This window comes from Scyliorhinus canicula, chromosome 4, assembly GCF_902713615.1.
Source record: "Scyliorhinus canicula chromosome 4, sScyCan1.1, whole genome shotgun sequence".
Classification (NCBI taxonomy): Eukaryota; Metazoa; Chordata; class Chondrichthyes; order Carcharhiniformes; family Scyliorhinidae; genus Scyliorhinus; species Scyliorhinus canicula.
In genome coordinates this window covers 133,210,163-133,232,778 of record NC_052149.1, presented here as the reverse complement: position 1 = coordinate 133,232,778, position 22,616 = coordinate 133,210,163, and the positions used below count along the sequence as shown (strand labels likewise).

At 49.9% G+C, this 22,616-nt stretch overlaps 1 protein-coding gene across 5 annotated transcripts in view; it reads right to left on the bottom strand.

Moving 5' to 3' along the window:
* The window catches only part of grk6 (G protein-coupled receptor kinase 6), a 159,450-nt gene that overhangs the window by 26,066 nt on the left and 110,768 nt on the right, over positions 1 to 22,616 (bottom strand). For all 5 annotated transcript variants that reach the window (XM_038795214.1, XM_038795216.1, XM_038795213.1 and 2 more), the window contains exons 11-12: positions 17,185 to 17,393; positions 5,576 to 5,713 (exon numbers count right to left, since the gene is read on the bottom strand). In XM_038795214.1, the coding sequence (XP_038651142.1) occupies positions 5,576 to 5,713; positions 17,185 to 17,393 (347 nt within the window). The remainder of the gene's footprint in view (positions 1 to 5,575; positions 5,714 to 17,184; positions 17,394 to 22,616) is intronic.

Below are 22,616 nucleotides of genomic sequence, written 5' to 3'. Positions count from 1 at the left end.
TGGCTGTCATACACACTCTCAGGGAAGCGGGCACACACGTGCAAGATCTTCATGTGGTGGTCACACACGAGCTGGATGTTCAGGGAGTAGAACCGCTTCCTGTTGATGTCAGACCCTCCCAGATGACCCGGTGAGTACAAGTACAGTTTTCACCTACTACCCCCTAGACCTGTGGCATCCCATCGATGGCAAGGAATCCTTCTGCCCGGGCATCTTGCTGGGCCAAGTCCATGTCAAAGTTTATATAGCTCGCTGCCTGGGCAAATAGGGCATCCGTGACTTCACAGATGCGCTTTTGGGTTGTGACTTGTGAGATGCCACACAAGTCCACAATCAAGCCCGGGAAGGTCCTCAGGCATAGAGGTTCAGGGCTGCGATGAGCTTGATGGCCACCGGGAGCAGGTGTCCTTCTCCTCCACGTGTTGCCAAGTCCGCGAGGACTTGGCACAGGTGCCGCACTATCTCTTTGTTCAGTGGGTCCATCTGCGCCATGCGCTGTACATCATCTGTTTGATAGACCGCGACGCCTGTACATCTTAGGGCAGCAGCCCCAGTGCCCCGGGCTCATTGACCGTGAGCGAGGATGGCTACTGAGCTCCTCGGGTACCGGCAGCAGCCCTCCCGCCAGCTTCACGCTTTAAAAAAGGAGTACTAATCGGCGCTCGCATGACCACTTGGCGGTTAGATCACAGGAAGCTGTTAGCTAGGGGGTCATTCCTGTTAATTGTATGGAGAATGGCCTTAAGTGGTGATTTAAGTTGTTCAACGACAAGGAAAATTAGGAGAAAAGTTAAGAGGAAATACAACTTAGGACAGGTTACTGATCGAGATGTTAAGGTTCAAAGGGGCAGCACGGTAGCATGGTGGTTAGCATAAATGCTTCACAGCTCCAGGGTCCCAGGTTCGATTCCCGGCTGTGTCACTGTCTGTGCGGAGTCTGCACGTCCTCCCCGTGTGTGCGTGGGTTTCCTCCGGGTGCTCCGGTTTCCTCCCACAGTCCAAAGATGTGCGGGTTAGGTGGATTGGCCATGCTAAATTGCCCTTAGTGTCCTAAAAAGTAAGGTTAAGGGGGGGGGTTGTTTGGTTACGGGTATAGGGTGGATACGTGGGTTTGTGTAGGGTGATCATGGCTCGGCACAACATCGAGGGCCGAAGGGCCTGTTCTGTGATGTACTGTTCTATGTTCTAAAACAGAGGTTAAAAAGCCAACACAAGTGTAATTTACCTGAATGCTCGTGGTATTCGGAATAAAGTAAGTGAGTTGATGGTGCAAATCATCATGAATGACTATGATTTAGTGGCCATTACTGAAACATGGTTAAAGGATGGTCACGACTGGGAGTTAAATATCCAAGGGTATCAAACTATTCGGAAGGACAGAGTGGATGGTAAGGGAGGTGGAGTAGCTCTGTTATTTAAGGATGACATCCGGGCAATAGTAAGGGATGACATCGGTGCTATGGAGGATAAGGTTGAATCCATTTGGGTGGAAATCAGGAATCGTAAGGCGAAAAAGTCACTGATAGGAGTAGTCTACAGGCCACCAAATAGTAACATTATGGAGGGGCAGGCAATAAACAAAGAAATAACTGATGCATGTAGAAATGGTACAGCAGTTATCATGGGGGATTTTAATCGACATGTCGATTGGTTTAACCAGGTCGGTCAAGGCAGCCTTGAGGAGGGGTTTATAGAATGTATCCGCGATAGTTTCCTAGAACAGTATGTAATGGAACCTACGAGGGAACAAGCTAGATCTTGTCCTGTGTAATGAGACAGGATTGATTCATGATCTCATAGTTAGGGATCGTCTCGGAAGGAGCAATCACAATATGGTGGAATTTAAAATACAGATGGTGGGTGAGAAGGTAAAATCAAACACTAGTGTTTTGTGCTTAAACAAAGGAGATTACAATGGGATGAGAGAAGAACTAGCTAAGGTAGACTGGGAGCTAAGACTTTATCATGAAACAATTGAGGAACAGTGGAGAACCTTCCAAGCGATTTTTCACAGTGCTCAGCAAAGGTTTATACCAACGAAAAGAAAGGACGGTAGAAAGAGGGAAAATCGACCGTGGATATCTAAGGAAATAAGGGAGAGTATCAAATTGAAGGAAAAAGCATACAAAGTGGCAAAGATTAGTGGGAGACTAGAGGACTGGGAAATCTTTAGGGGGCCACAGAAAGCTACTAAAAAAGCTATAAAGAAGAGTAAGATAGATTATGAGAGTAAACTTGCTCAGAAAATAAAAACAGACAGTAAAGGTTTCTACAAATATATAAAAAAGAGTGACTAAGGTAAATATTGGTCCTTTAGAGGATGAGAAGGGAGTTTTAATAATGAGAGATGAGGAAATGGCTGAGGAACTCAACAGGTTTTTTGGGTCGGTCTTCACAGTGGAAGACACAAATAACATGCCAGCGACTGATAGAAATGAGGCTATGACAGGTGAGGACCTTGAGAGGATTGTTATCACTAAGGAGGTAGTGATGGGCAAGCTAATGGGGTTAAAGGTAGATAAGTCTCCTGGCCCTGATGGAATGCATCCCAGAGTGCCAAAAGAGATGGCTAGGGAAATTGCAAATGCACTAGTGATAATTTACTAAAATTCACTAGACTCTGGGGTGGTCCCGGTGGATTGGAAATTAGCAAACGTGACACCACTGTTTAAAAATGGAGGTAGGCAGAGAGCGGGTAATTATAGGCCAGTGAGCTTAACTTCAGTAGTAGGGAAGATGCTGCATCTGCCCAATGGGACAATTTCTATCCAGATGCCTCACTATTTCTTCCTTGATGATAGATTCCAGCATAAAGGGTTCATAAAGGGCAGGCCGTGCCTAACTAATTTAGTGGAATTTTTTGAGGACATTACCAGTGCAGTAGATAATGGAGAGCCAATGGATGTGGTATATCTGGATTCCCAGAAAGCCTTTGACAAGGTGCCAAACAAAAGGTTGCTGCATAAGATAAAGATGCATGGCATTAAGGGTAAAGTAGTAGCATGGATAGAGGATTGGTTAATTAATAGAAAGCAAAGAGTGCGGACTAATGGGTGTTTCTCTGGTTGGTAATCAGTAGCTAGTGGTGTCCCTCAGGGATCCGTGTTGGGCCCACAATTGTTCACAATTTACATAGATGATTTGGAGTTGGGGACCAAGGGCAATGTGTCCAAGTTTGCAGATGACACTAAGATGTGTGGTAAAGCGAAAAGTGCAGAGGATACTGGAAGTCTGCAGAGGGATTTGGATAGGTTAAGTGAATGGGCTAGGGTCTGGCAGATGGAATACAATGTTGACAAATGTGAAGTTATCCACTTTGGTAGGAATAACAGCAAACGGGATTATTATTTAAACGATAAAATATTAAAGCATGCTGCTGTGCAGAGAGACCTGTGTGTTCTGGTGCATGAGACGCAAAAAGTTGGTTTACAGGTGCAACAGGTGATTAAGAAGGCAAATGGAATTTTGTCCTTCATTGCTAGAGGGATGGAGTTTAAGACTTGGGAGGTTATGCTGCAATTGTATAAGGTATTGGCGCCATTAGCAAGGTCCTAAGCTAGTACCCCTTATCCTCCAAGAGCCAACTGGCCATCCTGGAGTGGTCCTCGAAGAGGCCAACTGTCCCAGGATGTAATAGTCGTGCATACTCCCTGGGACGTGTGCACACACATGCATGATCTTCATGTGGTGGTCACACCTAAGTGGCATAGAAGGCGACATGCGTGCCTTCTATTATCCTGTAGAGGTGGCGCATCCTGGCGATGGCAGGGCACCCTTTTGGGCTTGGTCCAGGTCAAAGTTTATATAGTTAGCTGCCTGGGTAAACAGAGCATCCGTGACTTCATGGATATACTTGTGTGGCTGTAGCTTGTGATATGCTGCACAAGTACCGCTTGAGCATTGGTATGATCCTCAGGCATAAAAGGTTCAGGGCTACGATGCCCTTGATGAAGACCGGTAGTGGGTATCCTCCTCCTCCAGGTGGTGCCAAGTCTCCAAGGGCATGGCACCGTTGCTGCACTGTCTGCTTGTTGAGGTGGAGCCTCCTGTGGCACACTGTGTCCTTCATCTGTTCGAAGGACCAGCTCCACCTGTACACCATGGGCCTTCGCCAGGCTGCTACTCGTGTCCCTCCCCTGCCTGATGGGTGGCCGGGTCCTCAGGATGTGGGGCAGGGCCCTGCACATGGGCCTGCGCCTCGGGCCTCTATCAATGGTGCTGTCACTGCGTTCTCCGGCGTCTGGCTGCCTGGCCAGCCAGCAGCGCTGTAAGGGCAGGCTCCGTGGGGTCCAAGATATCATCCAATTTGTGTAATATTGTAAGGAATTAGAGAGGGTGAGGAACAGACAGCCAATGATGGCTTCCACCCTCAAGACCTTTCAGTCTCCCATGGCTGGGCCCCTCATCCATCATGGGTGCCATCCAACCCACCCTGCCCACGAACCCCCGGCCGCAGCCAGGGCCCCTGGATACCAGACCAATTGGTAACCTGGACTGGACGCAGCTTTGCGTACAGATGGACATACCCACCCTCTGGTTGCAGTGGTGTCCCATGTGCCGAGGCCCAGCCCATTGGTGTTCGTGTGTTGGCTGCAGCGTCTGTGGTGTTGAGGCCTCCGGTGTTCAGGCCTCACGGTCTGACTGCGACGCTAGGCAATAACTCTCACCTGCGATATGGCACGCCTACCCATGGGAATCCACTTGGGAGCTGTGAAGTTCTAACTTTATTAGGATTGCCAGTTCCCAATCAGCTACACGGCCAGAGGCTGCCAAGGTCAGCGGCAGTTATGGGTGGTCAATGCGACAGACAGGCAAGAGATGAAGTTGCCCCTGTTATGGGTACACACGATCTAGGAGTGGCATGGTGGACCTGTCCCCCCCCCACCTCCGAGGTCCCCTTCAAGTCACTCACCACCCTGACTTTGAAATATATCTCCGTTGCTTCACTGTTGCTGGGCCAAAATTCTGGAACTCCCTCCCTAACACCACATGGACTGCAGCGGCTCAAGGTGGCGGCTCACCACAAACTGAAGGGCAATTAGGGATGGTCAATAACTTCTGACCGAGCCAGCGAAGCCCCATCCTGTTTATCAAGACAGTAAAATAAAATGCCCCTTTCCTCACCTACCATCCGATTCGTAGCTGACTCCCACCCTCTGTCCATCTCTTCTACCTCCCAACATCACTCTCTTTCTGTTCTCCAACTGGCACCTTCTCAGCTCCCGTCTAAACCCCCCACCCTCTGCCATGCTCCTGGAAACGCCACTCCCACCTCCACTCCACCCTCTTCACCGATCTCTGCCCCCCCCCCCCCCCCCATTCCTGCTCCCCAATCCCTGACCTTCCTCCAACCCAGGTTCTCTCCCCATTCCCTACCCCCTCCATACAGTCTTCTCCACTCCCGATCCTCTCCCATCCTACTCCTGCTCACCAATCCTCTGCCTTGCTCGCTCTTGTCCACACAGCATCGTTCTCTGTCCACAAAGCGTCATTCTCTGTCCTTGCTGAAAGGCCATTTACCTTCATTTACTCCTGAACAAGGGAGGGAAGTTTGGAAATGAGGATCGTAACTCACATCAGGTACAAACGGAGGCTTCACCATTCCTGCTTCCAGCCGTTTGAAGTTAATGTTTTGAAACACGGAGTGTTCTTTGACTTCGCACGAGCCCCTCCCACAGCAACCCAGTCGTTCTTTTGGATTTTTCCTTAGTAACTGTGGAAACAGTGAGAGCCATGAACAGCCATTTTTATCCAGAGAGATTTCAAACCTCAAACACAAATGGTTGCTCATTCCAGCTGCTACCCTCCCCAACAATTGCCAATCCATTCATGACACCCTCCCAATACAACCCCTCGCCGCCCAGTCCCGTACCCCATTCAGTCCCAATCACCCAAACCAACCCCTCCCAGGCCCAATCCCACACCCCCCCAAACAAACCCCTCCTCCGCCCAGTCACCCCCTTCCAAACCAACCCCTCCCCAGCTCAGTCCAACCCTCCTGAACCAACCCAACCCTCCCAGTCCCATCGTGCCTACCATCCCCCTCCCCCACCCAGTCTCAATCCAAGCCCTTCCCCACCCAGTCCAACCCTCCCAATCCCTCCTACAGTCACTCTCTCCCAAACAAAGCCCTCCTCTGCCAAATTCCACCCTCCCAAACCGACTGCTCACCCACGCAGTCACCCCCTCACAACCAACCCTCCCCTGCCCAGTCACCCCCTCCCAACCACCCCCTCCCAAACAGACTGCTCACCCACCCAGTCCCACCCTCCCAACCAACCCATTCCCCCCACCCAGTTCTACCCTCACAATCAACCCCTCCCGGCCCAGTCACCCCCTAAACTAACCCCTCACTCACCCAGTCACCCCCTCCTAAACCAACCCCTCCTCTGCCCAATCCCATTCTCCCAAACCAACCCCTCCCGTACTCAGTCACGACCTCCAAGTCAACCCGTTCCCTGCCCAATCGTTCCCTCCAAACCAACCCCTTCCTTGCCCAGTCATCCCCTCCCAAACAAAGCCTCTCCCACTCAACCCACCCTCTCTAGCAATTCCAACATGGCCGACAAGTAACATTCGAGCGTCACAGGTTCCAGGCAATGACCATCTCCAGTAATGGAGAATATAACCATTTTTCATTGAATTCCGACGGTGTAGCAGAAGGCCATTCAGCCCATCGAGTCTGCACTGGCTCTCTGAAAGAATATTCTACCTAATCTCATTCCCGTGCCTTACCCTGTTACCTTACACATTCTTTCTTTTCAGACAGCAATCTAATTCGCGCTGGAATACCTCGATTGAACTTGCCTCCACCATAATCTCAGTAAATTTGTTCTAGACTCCAATCATCCGTTGCCTGAAAAAAAACTTTTCTCACATCACTTTTATTCTTCTTGTATTGAACAAGGGGCCTCACGGTAGCATGGTGCTTAGCATCAATGCTTCACAGCTCCAGGGTCCCAGGTTCGATTCCCGGCTGGGTCACTGTCTGTGTGGAGTCTGCACGTCCTCCCCGTGTGCGCGTGGGTTTCCTCCGGGTGCTCCGGTTTCCTCCCACAGTCCAAAGATGTGCTGGTTAGGTGGACTGGCCATGCTAAATTGCCCGTAGTGTAAGGTTATTGGGGGGATTGTTGGGTTACGGGTATACGGGTTACGTGGGTTTAAGTAGGGTGATCATTGCTCGGCACAACATCGAGGGCCGAAGGGCCTGTTCTGTGCTGTACTGTTCTATTCTATACCGAACGTAAGGGGACTCAATGGCCCAGTGAAAAGATCCAGAGTCTTCGTCCACCGAAGAAGCCTAACAGCTGACATAATCTGCGTTAAGAGACGCACCTGAGGGAGAAGGACCAACTGCTGGTAAGGAAGGGCTGGGTGGGACAGACGTACCACTCATGTTACGGGGCTAGGGGGACAGCAATACTAATTAACAAAAGGATGAGGTTTACAGGAACCACGACAGTTACGGACCCAGGGGGATGGGACGTCATGGTCAGCAGTGTCCTGGAAGGGGCACATGTCGGATTGGTAAATGTACCAAATCTACCCTGAGGAAAAGCCTCTGACTATCCATTCTGTCTATGCCCCTCCATACCAGGCAACATCCTGGTAAATCTCTTCTGCACCCTCTCCAAAGCCTCCACATCCTTCTGGTAGTGTGCCGACCAGAATTGAACATTCTACTCCAAGTGCGGCCGAACTAAGGTTCGATACAGCTGCAACAGGACTTGCCAATTCTTATACTCAATGCCCCGGCCAATGAAGGCAAGCATGCCGTACGCCTTCTTGACTACCTTCTCCACCTGTGTTGCCCCTTTCAGTGACCTGTGGACTTGTACACCGAGATCTCTCTGACTTTCAATACTCTTGAGGGTTCTACCATTCACTGTATGTTCCCTACCTGTATTAGACCTTTCAAAATGCATTACTTCACACTTATCCGGATTAAACTCCATCTGCCATCTCTCCGCCCAAGTCTCCAACGATCTAAATCCTGCTGTATCCTCTGACAGTCCTCATCGCTATTTGCAATTCCACCTAGCTTTGTGTCGTCTGCAAACTTAATAATCAGACCAGTTACATTTTCCTCCAAATCATTTATATATACTACGAACAGCAAAGGTCCCAGCACTGATCCCTGCGGAACACCACTAGTCACAGCCGTCCAATTAGAAAAACACCCTTCCATTGCTACTCTCTGCCTTCTATGACCTAGCCAATTCTGTATCCAGCTTGCCAGCTCACCCCTGATCATAAGAACATAAGAACTAGGAGCAGGAGTAGGCCATCTGGCCCCTCGAGCCTGCTCCGCCATTCAATTAGATCATGGCTGATCTTTTGTGGACTCAGCTCCACTTTCCGGCCCGAACACCATAACCCTTAATCCCTTTATTCTTCAAAAAACTATCTATCTTTACCTTAAAAACATGTAATGAAGGAGCCTCAACTGCTTCACTGGGCAAGGAATTCCATAGATTCACAACCCTTTGGGTGAAGAAGTTCCTCCTAAACTCAGTCCTAAACTGATCCTGTGTGACTTCACCTTTTGTACCAGTCTACCACGAGGGACCTTGTCAAAGGCCTTACTGAAGTCCATATAGACAACATCCACTGCCCTACCTGCATCAATCATCTTTGTGACCTCTTTGAAAAACTCTATCAAGTTAGTGAGACGCGAACTCCCCTTCACAAAACCATGCTGCCTCTCACTAATACGTTCATTTGCTTCCAAATGGGAGTAGATCCTGTCTCGAAGAATTCTCTCCAGTAATTTCCCTACCACTGAAGTAAGGCTCACCGGCCTGTAGTTCCCTGGAATATACTTGCTACCCTTCTTAAACAAAGGAACAACATTGGCTATTCTTCCGTCCTCCGGGACATCATCTGAAGACAGTGAGGTTCCAAAGATTTCTGTCAAGGCCTCAGCAATTTCCTCTCTAGCCTCCTTCAGTATTCTCGGGTAGATCCCATCTGGCCCTGGGGACTTATCTACCTTAATAATTGTCAAGACGCCCAACACCTCGTCTTTTTGGATCTCAATGTGACCCAGGCTATCGACACACTCTTCTCCAGACTCAACATCCACCAATTCCTTCTCTTTGGTGAATATTGATGCAAAGTATTTGTTTAGTACCTCGCCCATTTCCTCCGGTTTCACACATAGATTTCCTTACCTATCCTTCAGTGGGCCAACCCTTTCCCTGGCAACCCTCTTGCTTTTTATGTTACTGAGAAAGCCTTGGGATTTTCCTTAACCCTATTTGCCAATGACTTTTTGTGACCTCTTCTCGCCCTCCTGACTCCTTGCTTACGTTCCTATCTACTTTGCTTATATTTCACACAGGCTTCGTCTGTTCCCAGCCTTCTAGCCCTGAAAAATACCTCCTTTTTCTTTTTGATGAGGCCGACAATATCTCTCTTTATCCAAGGTTCCCAAAATTTGCCGTATTTATCCTTCTTCCGCACAGGAACACGCCGGTCCTGAATTCCTTTTAACTGACATTTGAAAGCCTCCCACATGTCAGATGTTGATTTACCCTCAAACATCTGCGCCCAATCTAGGTTATTCTGTTCCCGCCTAATATTGTTATAATTAGCCTTCCCCCAATTTAGCACATTCACCCGAGGACCACTCTTATCCTTGTCCACCAGCACTTTAAAACTTACTGAATTGTGGTCACTGTTCCCGAAATGCTCCTCTACCGAAACTTCTACCACCTGGCTGGGCTCATTCCCCAATACCAGGTCCAGTACAGCCTCTTCCCTAGTTGGACTGTCTACATATTGTTTTAAAAAGCCCTCCTGGATGCTCCTTACAAACTCTGCCCCGTCCAGGCCCCTTGCACTAAGTGAGTCCCAGTCAATATTGAGGAAGTTGAAGTCTCCCATCACATAACCCTGTTGTTTTTACTCTTTTCCAAAATCTGTCTACCTATCTGCACCTCTATCTCCTGCTGGCTGTTGGGAGGCCTGTAGTAAACCCCCAACATTGTGACTGCACCCTTCTTATTCCTGATCTCTACCCATATAGCCTCACTGCCCTCTGAGGTGTCCTCTCATAGTACAGCTGTGATATTCTCCCTAACCAATAGCGCAACTCCGCCACCCCTTTTACATCCCCCTCTATCCCACCTGAAACATCTAAATCCTGGAACGTTTAGCTGCCAATCCTGTCCTTCCCTCAACCAGGTCTCTGTAATGGCAACAAGATCATAGTTCCAAGTAGTAATCCAACTCCAAGATCATCTGCCTCACCCGTAATACTTCTTGCATTAAAACATATGCACTTCAGGCTACCAGACCCGCTGTGTTCAGCAACATCTCCCTGTTTGCTCTACCTCAGAGCCACACTGGCCCTATTCCCTAGTTCTCCCTCAATGCTTTCACCTTCTGACCTATTGCTCCGGTATCCACCCCCCTGCCATACTAGTTTAAACCCTTCCGTGTGACACTAGCAAATCTCTGATCAAACCCTAGAATAGGGAAAAAGACTGGCATGGATCAGGAACTAGGAGCTTTCATGGAGCAGATGGGAGCAGTGGACCCATGGAGGTTCCTGCACCCGGGAGAAAAGAAATTCTCATACTTTTCACAAATGCACAAGGTGTACACCTGTATCGACTTCTTTGCAGTGGGGAAATCGGTGCTTCCAAGGACCACGGAAGCGGAATACTACACCACGCTCCACACTACATGGATGTGAGGTTAGAGACAGGCCGTGCCCAACTCCCCAAGTGGAGGCAGGAAACAGACCACCTGGCCGACATGGCCTTCTGCCAAAAAACATTGCGGGCCATAAGGGATTACGTTAGTAACAACCAAAATGGGGAGGTCTCATCCTCCACGTTTTGGGAGGCACTGAATGCCGTGATTAGAGGAGAGGTCATAGCCTACAAGGCAAGTAGCGATAGGGAAGAGATGGTGGCAAGTAGCGATAGGGAAGAGATGGTGGCAAGTAGCGATAGGGAAGAGATGGTGGCAAGTAGCGATAGGGAAGAGATGGTGGCAAGTAGCGATAGGGAAGAGATGGTGGCAAGTAGCAATAGGGAAGAGATGGTGGCAAGTAGCGATAGGGAAGAGATGGTGGCAAGTAGCGATAGGGAAGAGATGGTGGCAAGTAGCGATAGGGAAGAGATGGTGGCAAGTAGCGATAGGGAAGAGATGGTGGCAAGTAGCGATAGGGAAGAGATGGTGGCAAGTAGCGATAGGGAAGAGATGGTGGCAAGGAGCGATAGGGAAGAGATGGTGGCAAGTAGCGATAGGGAAGAGATGGTGGCAAGTAGCGATAGGGAAGAGATGGTGGCAAGTAGCGATAGGGAAGAGATGGTGGCAAGTAGCGATAGGGAAGAGATGGTGGCAAGTAGCGATAGGGAAGAGATGGTGGCAAGTAGCGATAGGGAAGAGATGGTGGCAAGTAGCGATAGGGAAGAGATGGTGGCAAGTAGCGATAGGGAAGAGAGGGTGGCCAGGCAACAACTGGTGGACTCCATCCTGGAAGTCGACAGAAAATACTCGAGACCCCGACTGTAGAGCTGCTGGTGGAGAGGAAAAAGCTACAAATGGGCTTTAACCTGCTATCCACGAGGAAAGCAGTGTACCAACTCCACCACACGGGGGATCTTCTGTGAACACGGAGACAAGGCTGGCCGCCTACTGGCTCACCAGCTGAGAAAGCAGACAGCCACGAGGGATATAGCGCAGGTAAAGGACAGCAGGGGCAGACTGGTAACAGAACTAAAGGAAGTCAATTGGGCATTTGAGATTTTCTACCGGGGACTGTACACCTTTGTGTCCCCCAACGGGTACGTGGGGATGAAATAGTTCCTCGACAGCCTGGAAGTACGGTTTGGGGGAAGACAGACGGGGGGAGCTGGAAGCACCAATAGATCTGGGAGAAATCATGGAGAGCATCGCTCCATGCAGGTAGGGAAGACACTGGGACCCAATGGGTTCCCGGCGGACTTCTACAAAAAATTTGCACCAGTCCTGGACCCACATCTAAGGGACATGTTCACAGACTCTTAGGCAAGGAGCACTGATCCCCAAAAAAGATAAAGACCCGATGGAATGTGGATCATACAGACCCATCTCACTGCAGAATGTGGATGTGAAAATTCTCGCAAAGGCCCTGGCCAAAAGGCTGGAGGGCGGGACAGCATGGTGGCGCAGTGGGTTAGTCCTGCTGCCTCACGGCGCCGAGGTTCCAGGTTCGATCCCGGCTCTGGGTCACTGTCCGTGTGGAGTTTGCACATTCTCCCCGTGTTTGTGTGGGTTTCGCCCCCACAACCCAAAGATGATCAGGGTAGGTGGATTGGCTACCCTAAATTGCCCCTTAATTGGAAAAAATGTATTGGGTACACTAAATTTATATTTAAAAAAAGGCTGGAGGGCTGCGTACTGGGGGTGGTCAGAGGACCAAACGGGCTTTGTCAAGGGTAGGCAGCTCACAGTGAACATCAGGCGGCCGCTGAACGTAATAATGACCACCACCGGAGAGAGAACACCAGAGATGATAGTCTCCCTGGATGCAGAAAAGGTCTTCGACGGAGTCGAATGGAATTACTCCTCGAGGTACTGGAACGGTTTGGGCCAGGAGCAGGGTTCACCGCCTGGGTGAGGATCCTGTACAATGCTCCCAAAGCGAGTGTCCGAACTAACACCACCAGCTCCGAATACTTCCAGCTCAGAGAGGAACAAGACAAGGCTGCCCCTTGTCCCCACTCCTGTTCGTGCTCGCGATCAAATCCCTGGCGACAGCCTTGCAGGATGCAAAATGCTGGAAGGGAATCCGGAGAGGAGACAGAGGGCACAGAGTCTCACTCAATGCAGATGACCTGCTCCTCTATGTCTCGAAGCCACAGGAGGGACAAAAGGCAATACTGCAAATATGGAAAGAGTTTGGAACCTTTTTGGGCTACAAATGTAACCTGGGCACAAGTGAGGCATTCCCAGTGAACCCAAATGGGGGAGGGGCGGGGGGCAGGCAGAGCTGGAGGGGCTCTCGTTTAAAACGACCCAGAACAGATTCCGTTACCTGGGGATCCATATAGACAGAGACTGGACACAGATTCACAAGTAGAACCTGACCAGCCTGGTGGAGGAGGTAAAAAAGAACCTTTAAAGGTGGGGCTCACTCCCACTCTCCCTGGCGGGGAAAGTGCAGACGATCGGATAAACGTACTGCCGAGGTTCCTCGTCCTGTTTAGATCCATCCTGATCTTCATCCCTAAGGCCTTTTTCCAAAATGTAGACAGTCTAATCGTGGCGTTTGTGTGGGGGGGGAGGGGGGGGGGGGGGGGGGGGGGAGGAGGAGGAGGACAAGAACCCGAGGATCCCCAAACCGACACTGCAAAGGAGGAAAATCAAAGGTAGCTTGGTTTTACCAAACCTACAATACTACCACTGGGCAGCAACGGCAGAAAGTGTGAAGGGATGGTTACGCGAACCCGGCACAGACTGGGTACAAATGGAGGAGGCATCCTGTAAAGGAATGACCCTCCGGGCCCTGGCTACAGCAGCACTCCCATCCTCCTCAGCAAGGTACACAACGAGCCCAGTGGCTGCGGCCACGCTGAGAACGTGGACCCAGCTGAGACAACACTTCGGGTTAACTAAGATGTCCCCCATGGCCCCCCCATCTGTGGCAATCACAGATTCTCCCAGCCATGCTAGATACTACCGAGGTAGGATGGGGGCACACTGACAGTCGGGCACTTTTCCGGAGGGCACAGACTGGCGACACTGGACGAACCAATGGCGATGTGGAAACTAGCCAAAGGGCAGGAAATGAGACACCCCCAAATAAAACACTTACTCCGCAAAGAGACGGTTGGGTACCCCTCACTACTAGAGGACCTGATAGGCACAAGCAGCAAGAAGCGAGGGGGGACTATGTGGGAAAATATACGGACAGCAACTGGACAGAGCTCGAACACCACTGGACGAGACCAGACAAAAATGGGAGGACGAACTGGGGACAGAGGTGGCATGGGGACTCTGGAGTGAAGCATTGAGCAGGGTGAGCTCCACCTCCTCCTGCGCAAGGCTCAGCCTAATGCAGCTCAAAGTGGTGCACAGAGCGCAACTGACCAGAGCCCGAAGGAGCAGGTTCTTCCTGCAGATGGAGGATAAATGTGAACAGTGCCAGAAGGGCCCAGCCTACCACACCCACATGTAGTGGGCTTGTCCCAAACTTGCTGGGTTCTGGACAGCCTTCTCCAGGGCAATCTCCAAGGTTGTGGGGTGAGGGTGAAGCCGATAGTGGCAATCTTCAGGGTATCGGTGGAGCCAGAACTATACATGGGGAAGGGGGCCATTGCCCTTGTTTTCGCTTCCCTAATCACACGCCGGAGAAACATGCTTAGCTGGCTTGCTGACCTCTCAGAATTTCTCCACCTGGAGAAGTATGGAAGTATGCTTTCCGAGGGTTAGAGGAAGGCTTCCTCGATACTTGAGGGCAGTTTGTCGGTCTCTTCCAAAACCTGTTTGAGGCCAGCAATGAAGAGTAAGTTAGTAATAAAAAACCAAGATAGATGAGGAACCAAAGGACTGCACAACCAGTGGGATGGAGGTGGGGGCAGTGGGGAAACCCCAAAAGAAGGGAAAGCAAAGCACAGCTGAAGCCAAAGGGGTGGGTGGGGGGGGGGGAGACGAAGGTTGGTTGGAGGGGGGGAGACGAAGGTTGGGGGGGGAGAGACGAAGGTTGGGGGGGGGGGGAGACGAAGGTGGGGGGGGGGGAGATGAAGGCGGGGGGGAGATGAAGGTGGGGGGGGAGACAAAGGCGGGGGGGGAGACAAAGGCGGGGGGGAGACAAAGGCGGGGGGGAGACAAAGGCGGGGGGGAGACAAAGGCGGGGGGGAGACAAAGGCGGGGGGGGAGACAAAGGCGGGGGGGAGACAAAGGCGGGGGGGAGACAAAGGCGGGGGGGAGACAAAGGCGGGGGGGAGACAAAGGCGGGGGGGGAGACGAAGGTGGGGGGGGAGACGAAGGTGGGGGGGGGAGACGAAGGTGGGGGGGGACGAAGGTAGGGTGGGGAGACGAAGGTGGGGCGGGGGAGACGAAGGTAGGGTGGGGAGACGAAGGTGGGGCGGGGGAGACAAAGGTAGGGTGGGGAGACGAAGGTGGGGCGGGGGAGACGAAGGTAGGGTGGGGAGACGAAGGTGGGGTGGGGAGACGAAGGTGGGGTGGGGAGACGAAGGTGGGGTGGGGAGACGAAGGTGGGTTGGGTTGGTGGTGGGAGATGGACCATAGATTGATCCAGAGGGCGGACAATTGTATATTGGGTCAATTAAAATGAAAGACAAAATAAACCTCTCGCACAATGAAGTAAATTAACGCGGGTAAGAAAAATGTGATGTAAATATGCCAACCTGGCATCCTGTCAGTGCCAGGCTTCCCCTCCCAGTAGCACTGTCTGGGGGTACAGGTGGCACTGCCAGGGTGCCAGAATGTCAGTGCCAGGCTTCCCCTCCCAGTAGCACTGTCTGGGGGTACAGGTGGCACTGCCAGGGTGCCAGAATGTCAGTGCCAGGCTTCCCCTCCCAGTAGCACTGTCTGGGGTACAGGTGGCACTGCCAGGGTGCCAGAATGTCAGTGCCAGGCTTCCCCTCCCAGTAGCACTGTCTGGGGGTACAGGTGGCACTGCCAGGGTGCCAGAATGTCAGTGTCAGGCTTCCCCTCCCAGTAGCACTGTCTGGGGGTACAGGTGGTACTGCCAGGGTGCCAGACTGTCAGTCTCAAGGTGCCTGAGCAGCATCAGCAGTGCCAGGAAGCCGCACTGCCCAGATACCAGCCACCCGGGGGGGGGGTCACCAATCACCCGAGAGACTCCCCCTAAAGTGCCATTCCTCGTGGTCTCCATTTGTGGGGACCAGTGCTGAATGATGCTCAGCCAGGGTTTCCTCGAGGCCCACAGATCCCGGGTGCCTTTTCCGTGAGGCATCGACAAAGTTAAGTGAGTTTTAAACTCACTTTAATTCTGCAAGTCTGCATCCTGCCCATTGTGGGTAGGATCCACATCACAACGTCTCGCATGGTATAAGGACCATCGGGAAGGCCTTTCCCGGGCCCGATCTATCACTGAGTCCTGCTCCGAATCCAGTGGGATGCGACCTGTAACTAGTGCTGTTGTCTCTCCATGTTTGAAAAGTGTTAATAAATTAAATAACATGCATAAAACCTTTACAGGCTTCAAAATAAAACTTAAGTGCTCACATGGGCTACTTGAGAAGCTTGAATTCCCAGAGACATGCTGGCAGGAGGCTGCTGCCACAACTGATAAGTCTCAGACCTTTTAAAATTATTGCAAGACTATGGAATGGGATGGGAGTAAGGGACACCACAGACAATGCATACTTTTAATTTTATGTGTCGAGCAATAACAGATAAGTGCAGACAGCTACATGCTCAGCAATATTATAATGGCATGCATGTGCTTTAATTATGATTAGAAATTATCCTCACCCATAATGCATCATTTAATCCTAGTTGTTTCATAGATTTCATAGAATTTACAGTACAGAAGGAGGCCATTAGTTGTGAATGGATATAGATAATTTCTAAACAAATTAATTCTTTTGATTGGTAAATGTTAATTGCTTGACATAGCAGAGAAAAGTATAATTGACCTGTATTTTCTGTGCTGGGGGTGCAGGCAAGCCACCCTGTGGATATTTTGCTCCCTTGCTATAGCTTGAACTGAGTCTTGTCTGGTCAGTTGGAGAGTGAAGAATGCTATAGTTGAATAACTATCGGTGAAGCTCCTGCAACAAGGTTCTTCCTACCAAAATGAATCACCTCACTCTTCTCCACGTTGAACTTCATCTGCCACCTATCTGCTCACTCTACCAACTTGTCTTTCTTTTTTTGTAGTTCTGCACCATCTTCTTCACAGTTTATAATATTTCCAAGTTTTGTATCCACCACAAACTTTGAAACTGTCCCCTGCACACCAAGATCTAGATCATTAATGTATATTAGGAAAAGCAAGTTTCCCAATAACGACCCCTGGGGAATTCCACCACAATCCATCTTCCAGCCTGAAAATATCAATTGACCGTTATTCTCTGCTTCTAATTATTCAGACAGTTTTGTTTCCACATTGCTACTGCCCCTTTTATTCCAAAGATCTGCCAGTGTGGATACCACACAACATTCAGTATGACTTATTCAGTGATAGAGACTTACCATCTGACACAGTAAACGTACTTCCATTGAGAACTTGTCCGAGTAACTCTCCTGTTCTTCCTTGACCCGGATTTCCACCTCCTCCCGTTTGATCTTTTTCTTGCGCTGTTGAAATGGTGACTGTCCCTCAATCATCTCGTACAAGAGGCAACCCAGGCCCCACCAATCAGGGCTGAATGCATAACGTTCATTCTTCACAACTTCAGGAGCTTGAAGAAATTAAGAGTTGGCAGCAATTATCCAGTTTTGCTCTGTATCTATCAGCCTGACTCTTTTTATTTATATTCCAAACTATTAGATGCTTTTGAGGATGTCAGGGTAGATAAAGAGAGACCAGTAGATATTTGGATTTTGACAAGGCATTTGTTAAGTTGCCACATGAAAGGCTGTTGCATAAGATAACGTCTCATGTGATTGAGGGTTGCATGTCAACATGGATAGTGGATTGGCTAATGGACAGAAAATAAATGGATCACTTTTAGGTTGACATGTAGCTGGTGAGGTGCCAAAAGGATTAGAACTGGGCCCTCAGCTATTAACAATCTATATCGGATGAAGGAACTTTGAGTAATATATCCAAGTTTAGTAAAATTACAATACAGAGCTCGATTGAAATGTGTGCTGTGAGGAAGATACAAAGAAGATATATTCGTAGAACGTCCTCCGAATTGGTGTCATGATCCTCACAGCCACAGCATGCCTCAATGCACGAAGCATTTGCAATAAAGTGGATGAACTAATCACACAGATAGATATAAATGGGTATGATATAATTGGGATTACGGAGACATGGCTGGAGGGTGACCAGGAATGGGAACTGAATGTCCCAGGGTTTTCAGTATTTAGGAAAGACAGATATAAAAGAAAAAGTGGTGGTGTGGAACTGCTGGTTAAAGAGGAAATTAACACAATAGTGAGAAAGGATATTAGCTCTGACAATGTGGAATCTGTATGGGTAGAGTTGAGAAATACCAAGGGACAAAAAAGCATCAGTGGGTGTCATATATAGACCCCCAAACTGCAGTGGTGATGTTGGGAATGGCATTAAACACAAAATTAGAGATGCAAGGAACAAGGGAATATCGGTGATCATGGGTGATTTTAATCTTCACATATATTGGGCAAATCAAATTAGCCACAATGCCGTAGAGAAGGGATTCCTGGAGTGTATATTGGATAGTTTTCTTGACCAATATGTGGAAGAACCAACTAGAGAGCAGGCCATCTTAGACTGGGTACTGTGTAATGAGAAGGGAATTATTGCCAATCTGGCTGTCCGAGACCCCTTGGGGATGAGCGACCATAACATGATCGAATTCTTTATCAAGAAGGAGAATGAAGTAGTTGATTCGGAGACAAGGGTGCTGAATCTTAACAAAGGGAACTGTGAAGATATGAGGCATGAGTTGGCCTTGATGGATTGGGGAGAGTTACTTAAAGGGATGACAGTGGGTAGGCAATGGCAAACATTCAAGGAACGCATGGAGGAACTACAGCAACTGTTCATTCCTGCCTGGCACAAAAGCAAAGGGGGTAAGAGGGCCAATCCATGGCTGACAAAGGAAATTAGAAATAGTATCCGATCCAAGGAAGAAGCATACAGATTGGCCAAGAAAAATAATAGGTCTGAGGATTGGGAGCAGTTTAGAATTCAAGAAGGACGAAGGGATTGATTAAGAAGGGGAAAGTACAGTATGAAAGGAAGCTTTCAGGGAACATAAAGACTGACACTAAGAGTTTCTATAGATATGTGAAGAGAAAGACGTTGGGAAAGAGAAATGTAGGCCCTCTACAGACAGAAACAGGGGAATGCATAATAAGGGGCAAAGAAATGGCTGAGCAATTGAATACATACTTTCGTTCGGTCTTCACAAATGAGCACACAAATCAGATGAAATGAAATGAAATGAAAATGAAATGAAAATCGCTTATTGTCACGAGTAGGCTTCAAATGAAGTTACTGTGAAAAGCCCCTTTTCCAGATACCAGAAATGTTGGAGAATGAAAGGTTTAGTGAGAGGGAAGAACTGAGGGAGATCAACATTAGTAGAGAAATGGTGCTGGGAAAATTGATGGGATTAATGGCGGATAAATCCCCAGGGCCTGAGAATCTGTATCCCAAAGTGCTTAAGGAGGAGGCTCTGGAAATAATGGATGCATTGGTGGTCATCTTCCGGGATTCTATAGACTATGGAACTGTCCCGGCAGATTGGAGTGTAGCTCATGTCACTCCAATATTCAAAAAGAGAGGTGGGGAGAAAGCAGGGAATTATGGACTAGTAAGCCTAACATCGGGAAAATTGGGGAAAATTCTTGAATCCATTATCAAGGACTTTATAGCAGAACATTTAGAAAGCGGTGGCAGGATCAGTCAGAGTCAGCATGGATTTATGAAGGGAAAATCATGCTTGACAAATCTGTTGGAATTCTTTGAAGATGTAACAAGTACAGTTGACAAGGGAGAGCCAGTCGATGTGGTATAGTTGGACTTTTCGAAGGCATTTGACAAAGTCCCACATAAGAAATTATTGTGCAAAATTGAAGCGCATGGGATTGGGGGAAGTGTATTGAGGGGCATAGAAATCTGGTTGGCAGAGAGGAAACAAAGAGTCGGGATTAATGGGTCCTTTTCAAATTGGCAGGCAGTAACTAGTGGGGTACCACAGGGATCGGTGCTGGGACACCAGCTATTCACAATATATATTAATGATTTGGATGAGGGAACAAAATGTAACATCTCAAAGTTTGCAGATGATACCAAGTTAGGTGGGAGGGTGAATTGTGACGAGGATGCAGGGATCCTACAGCATGATCTGGACAGTTTGGGCGAGTGGGCAAATCAATGGCAGGTGCAGTATAATTTGGATAAGTGTGAGGTTATTCACTTTGGAAGCAAAAACAGGAAGGCAGATTACTAACTGAATGGTTGTAAATTGAGAGAGGGGAGTGTGCAGAGAGACCTGGGTGTCCTTGTGCACCAGTCCTGAAGGTAAGCATGCAGGTGCAGCAGGTGGTAAAGAAGGCTAATGGTTTATTGGCCTTCGGTTTGAGAAGTTTCCAGTACAGAAGCAGGGATATGTTGCTGCAATTGTGAGGCCACACCTGGAGTATTGTGTGCAGTTTTGGTCTCCTTTTCTGAGGAAGGATGTTCTTGCTCTCGAGGGAGTGCAGCGAAGGTTTACCAGACTGATTCCAGGGATAGCAGGATTGGTATACGAGGAGAGATTGACTAGGTTGGGATTGTTCTCGCTGGTGTTCAGAAGAATGAGGGGGGATCTCACAGAGACTTTTAAAAATCTAACAGGACTAGACAGGGTAGATGCAGGGAAGATGTTACCAATGATATGTGTATGCAGAACCAGGGGTCACAGCCTGAGGATTCAGGATTCGGACAGAGATAAGGAGACATTTCTTCACCCAAAGAGTGGTGAGCCTGTGGAATTCATTATCACAGGAAGTAGTTGATGCTAAAACTTTGAATATATTCAAGAGGCGGCTAGATATAGCACATGGGGAGAATGGGATCACAGGATACGGGGAGAATGGGGTCACAGGATACGGGGAGAATGGGGTCACAGGATACGGGGAGAATGGGATCACAGGATACGGGGAGAATGGGATCACAGGATACGGGGAGAATGGGATCACAGGATACGGGGAGAATGGGATCACAGGATACGGGGAGAATGGGATCACAGGATACGGGGAGAATGGGATCACAGGATACGGGGAGAATGGGATCACAGGATACGGGGAGAATGGGATCACAGGATACGGGGAGAATGGGATCACAGGATACGGGGAGAATGGGATCACCACCGATCCCCACCCCCACCCCCCCACCCTATCCCCACACACTCACCCTATCCCCAACCCCCCATCCTATCCCACCCCCCCACCCAATCCCCACACGCCCACCCTATCCCCACACCCCCACCCTATCCCCACCTCCATCCTATCCCCACACCCCCACCCTATCCCCACCTCCACCCTATCCCCACACTCCCACCTATCCCCCCACCCCCACCACCCTATCCCCACACCCCCACCTCCCACCCTATCCCCACCCCCCCACCCTATTCCCAGCCCCCCACCCTATCCCCACACACTCACCCTATCCCCACCCCCCCATCCCCACACCCCCCACCCTCTCCCCCCACCCCCACCCTCTTCCCCCACCCCCACCCCCCACCCTATCCCCGCACCCCCACCCTATCCCCGCATCCCCACCCTATTACCGCACCCCCACCCTATCCCCGCACCCCCACCTATCCCCGCACCCCCACCCTATCCCCGCACCCCCACCCTATCCCCCACACCCTATCCCCACACCCCCACCCTATCCCCGCACCCCCACCCTATCCCAAAACCCCCACCCTATCCCCAAACCCCCACCCTATCCCTGTAACCCCACCTATCCTTTTATGGACACCAAGGGGCAATTTATCATGGCCAATCCACACACCCTGCACATCTTTGGTCTGTGGGAGGAAACCGGAGCACCCGGAGGAAACCCACACAGACACAGGGAGAAAGTGCAAACTCCGCACAGACAGTGACCCAAGCCGGGAATCGAACCTGGGACCCTGGAGCTGTGAAGCAACTGTGATAACCACTGTGCTACCGTGCCGAGTTGGATGATCAGCCATGATCGGGATGAATGGCATAACCGGCTCGAAGGGCAAAAAGGCTTCCTCATGCTCCTATCTTCTATGTATCTACAAAGAACAAACAACGAAAATTACAGCACACGACCAGGACCTTCGGCCCTCCTAGCCTGCGCCGATCCAGATCCTTCATCTAAACCTGTTGTCTATTTTCCAAGGTCTACCACTGTGTTCCCCACCCGTTCATATACCTGTCTAGATGCTTCTTAAATGATGCTATCGTACCCGCCTCTACCACCTCCGCTGGCAAAGCATTCCAGGCACCCACCACCCTCTGCGTAAAAAACTTTCCACGCACATCTCCCTTAAACTTTCCCCCTCTCACTTTGAAATCGTGCTCAGCCACCTTCAGGTACAATGGACCTGAACTCCCAGATCTCTCTGTACATCAATTTTCCCCAGGACTCCTCCATTGGCCGTATAGTCCGCTATGGTGGTGCGATTACATCGGTTCCTGGACAAGTAACGCATTATGAGGTGGGCCAGACAGACGAGGCGATGCACTCGGGAGGATGCCGAGATCCGGGTGTATCAGGACTTGGGGGCAGAGCTCGCAAAGAGGAGGGCGAGCTTCAATAAGGTCAAGTGGGCCCTGTGCACAAAAGGCATAATGTTCGAACTACTGTACCTGGCCAGGCTATGGGTGACCTATGGGGGTGGGAGTGGTACTTTGGCTCGTCGAAGGAGGCAGCAGGCTTCACAGAGAAGAACAGACTGGCAGGAGAAGGAGGATCTTGGACTTTGACTGTGGAGAACTGAACTCTG